The sequence below is a fragment of the Lampris incognitus genome, chromosome 18, assembly GCF_029633865.1.
Source record: "Lampris incognitus isolate fLamInc1 chromosome 18, fLamInc1.hap2, whole genome shotgun sequence".
Classification (NCBI taxonomy): Eukaryota; Metazoa; Chordata; class Actinopteri; order Lampriformes; family Lampridae; genus Lampris; species Lampris incognitus.
Window position 1 is genome coordinate 1,686,899 of NC_079228.1, and position 2,497 is coordinate 1,689,395.

General features: G+C 45.7%; 1 protein-coding gene across 1 annotated transcript; it reads right to left on the reverse strand.

Annotated features, from left to right (window-relative positions):
* Window positions 1-572: 572 nt before the first annotated feature.
* LOC130129136 (uncharacterized) lies at window positions 573-2,154 on the reverse strand. The gene is made up of 2 exons (XM_056298945.1): window positions 1,473-2,154; window positions 573-1,306 (listed from the first exon to the last, which is right to left on the reverse strand). The coding sequence occupies exons 1-2, from the start codon at window positions 1,930-1,932 to the stop codon at window positions 876-878; spliced, it is 891 nt and encodes a 296-aa protein (XP_056154920.1). The 5' UTR covers window positions 1,933-2,154; the 3' UTR covers window positions 573-875.
* Window positions 2,155-2,497: the final 343 nt, after the last annotated feature.

Below are 2,497 nucleotides of genomic sequence, written 5' to 3' on the forward strand. Positions count from 1 at the left end.
GCTACATATGCCTCAGCTAAATGTGCTTCAGGCTACATGCGCTTCAGCTACATATGCTTCAGGCTACATGTGCTTCAGGCCACATATGCTTCAGCTATATGTGCTTCAGCTACATGTGCTTCAGGCTACATGTGTTTCATATGCTTCAGGCTACACATGCTTCAGGCTACATGTGCTCCAGGCTACATATGCTTTAGCTACTTGTGCTTCAGGCTACATATGCTTCAGACTACATGTGTTTCAGGCTACATGTGCCTCAGCTACATGTGCTTCAGGCAGTGTTGTAGTCGAGTCACTAAACCTCGAGTCCGAGTCGAGTCTCGAGTCCCCAGTGTTCGAGTCCAAGTCCAAGTCCGAGTCACCAAAGAAAAGTCGAGTCGAGTCCGAGTCGAGTCCCCATTACCTGAGTCCGAGTCAAGTCCCTATTACTCGAGTCCGAGTCCGAGTCATCAAGGTTGAGTCTGAGTCGAGTTCCAAGATGGCTCCAGTGATCCACTCGGGCACAGTCAAAGATCTGACATACAAATAAAAAAGGTCTACATTAAACAAAAATGACACAGCTGTCACCATTTCAAAGGGAGTTTATTTACTTTGTGACACGATAGCCAAACAAATGCACACCCACACACTCGCACACATGCACGCGCAAGCATGCGCGCACACACACATTTTTAGAACAGTCTGAATTTCTTTGACATTCTGAACACTGGATGTGCTTCAAAACACATTTGATAGCTGTGAATAGCATGCTATTAGCAAATGGTGGAAACAGTATACAGAAGTAAGTTCCACAGCATACAATACATTCATAAAAACTAGTCAAAAGACATTGTCTCTCAGGAATAGTTAGGAACAAAAGGCTGGTAGCACTAGTTTTAAGCATACACGTTGCATTTCAAAAACATAAGATCTGACAGCATGGAACTACTCAACCTTGCACGGTGAGGCCTCATCAAAATGCCTCCATGACTAAATACCCTTTCAATGGGCGCACTGGAGGTAGGGATAGAGAATACCTGTGTGGCAATCTGATAGAGGGTAGGGAATTTGGATGTGTTTTGCTGCCAAAACCTGAGGCACGGGACTGAGTCAGAGTCCTGCTCAGCGATCAAGTTGAGGTATGCAGTCAACTGAGCCTGGCCAGACGGCTTCTTCTCGGTGGAGGAGGGAGTCCTCCTATAGTGGGAGAACATTCTCAACTGCTTCTCAGGAGGAGACTCTAAAAGTTCACCTTCCCCTGGTCCTGTTGCTTCCGCTGCATCTGCTGTTGATACCGCTTGCTTGTCACCCTCTGCCTTTATATACTCTGAAATGAGAGGGGGCATGGGGGACTCATTACAAATATGTTATTGACTAGGCCTACATGACAAATGACACGTCTATGTGCTTTATTGTAACACCTTCAATGATATAAACATCACAACAATCAAATAGTTAATCACTTAACTAACATTAATCAAAACATTTCTCACCTTTGATCTCAGTCTTCAGCACATCTTTGACGTCACTGTCCAGCTGCACATCATGTTCTAGCCGCTGGAAGCCAAATGCTGGGTCCAACACAGATGCTATGAAGTAGGCATTGGTGAAAGGAAATTTGGTGGGGCCTCTTCCTTCAGCCGGCTCACATCCTGGTATCTTGACTGCACTGAAAACGTCTGCAAACCTTGTTTTCAAGGAGCTCTCCAGAGCTCTCACCAGAGGCCCACAGTATCTGGCTTTTCCTCTTATTTCCTGCAGGTAACAGCGCAGAGTGAGGACACAGGGCACAATCACACTGACGGTGACAGTAGTCTCACCCTGAGTTAGGTTGGTTGCCTCTAAGAACGGATCAAGAACTTCGATCAGTTCTTTAAGCTGAGCATACTCTCGCGGGGATAAGATAAGGCTTTTGTGCCCCACTGATTCCAACACACTGGACAGCTTTTGCATGTCTAAATGCACATAAGCCTTCACCTGCTTCAGAGTGGAATTCCATCGTGTGGCATTCGCTGTTGGAATTGTTGCATCACCAGAACACGCTTCAAAGCAGTCTTTAAACGAGGTGCCACTGTGGAGGAGGTTGGCTGCACGGGATAGCTTTGCTAGGGTGCTTGACAGCCCACTGGTGTCTTTCAGACCATCTTTTATGACAAACTGCAGTGAATGTGTGAAGCATGATAGTCTCTGCATCTTACAGTTCTCAGCCAAAGTGTCATTGACTGTCTGTTGATCTTCTGGCATCAGGTCTTGCCATATTTCATCATCCTCCTCAAATGTGCTGGGATCATGAGCTTCAGCATCACAAGGATCCTCTAGGGGAAAGCTGGCCTGGAAAGCTTTTCTCATGTTGGATGCATTGTCAGTTATGACAAAGTTGATCTTGTCCTTAATCAGGTATTCTTCAGCACAGCATTCAAACATCATTGCAATCTTCTCTCCTGAGTGTTTCCCATGCACTCTTTTGCAGGAAAGAAGATATGACTGAAGGCTGAGTTCCTGTTTTTTTTATCCATTG

Bases quoted from the DNA above. Each gene is read 5' to 3' on its own strand.
- LOC130129136 (XM_056298945.1), bottom strand. From the start codon at position 1,932: ATGCAAAAGCTGTCCAGTGTGTTGGAATCAGTGGGGCACAAAAGCCTT. The intron at 1,307-1,472 runs GTGAGAAATGTT...CTCTCATTTCAG, and splicing joins GCTGAAGACTGAGATCAAAG to AGTATATAAAGGCAGAGGGT.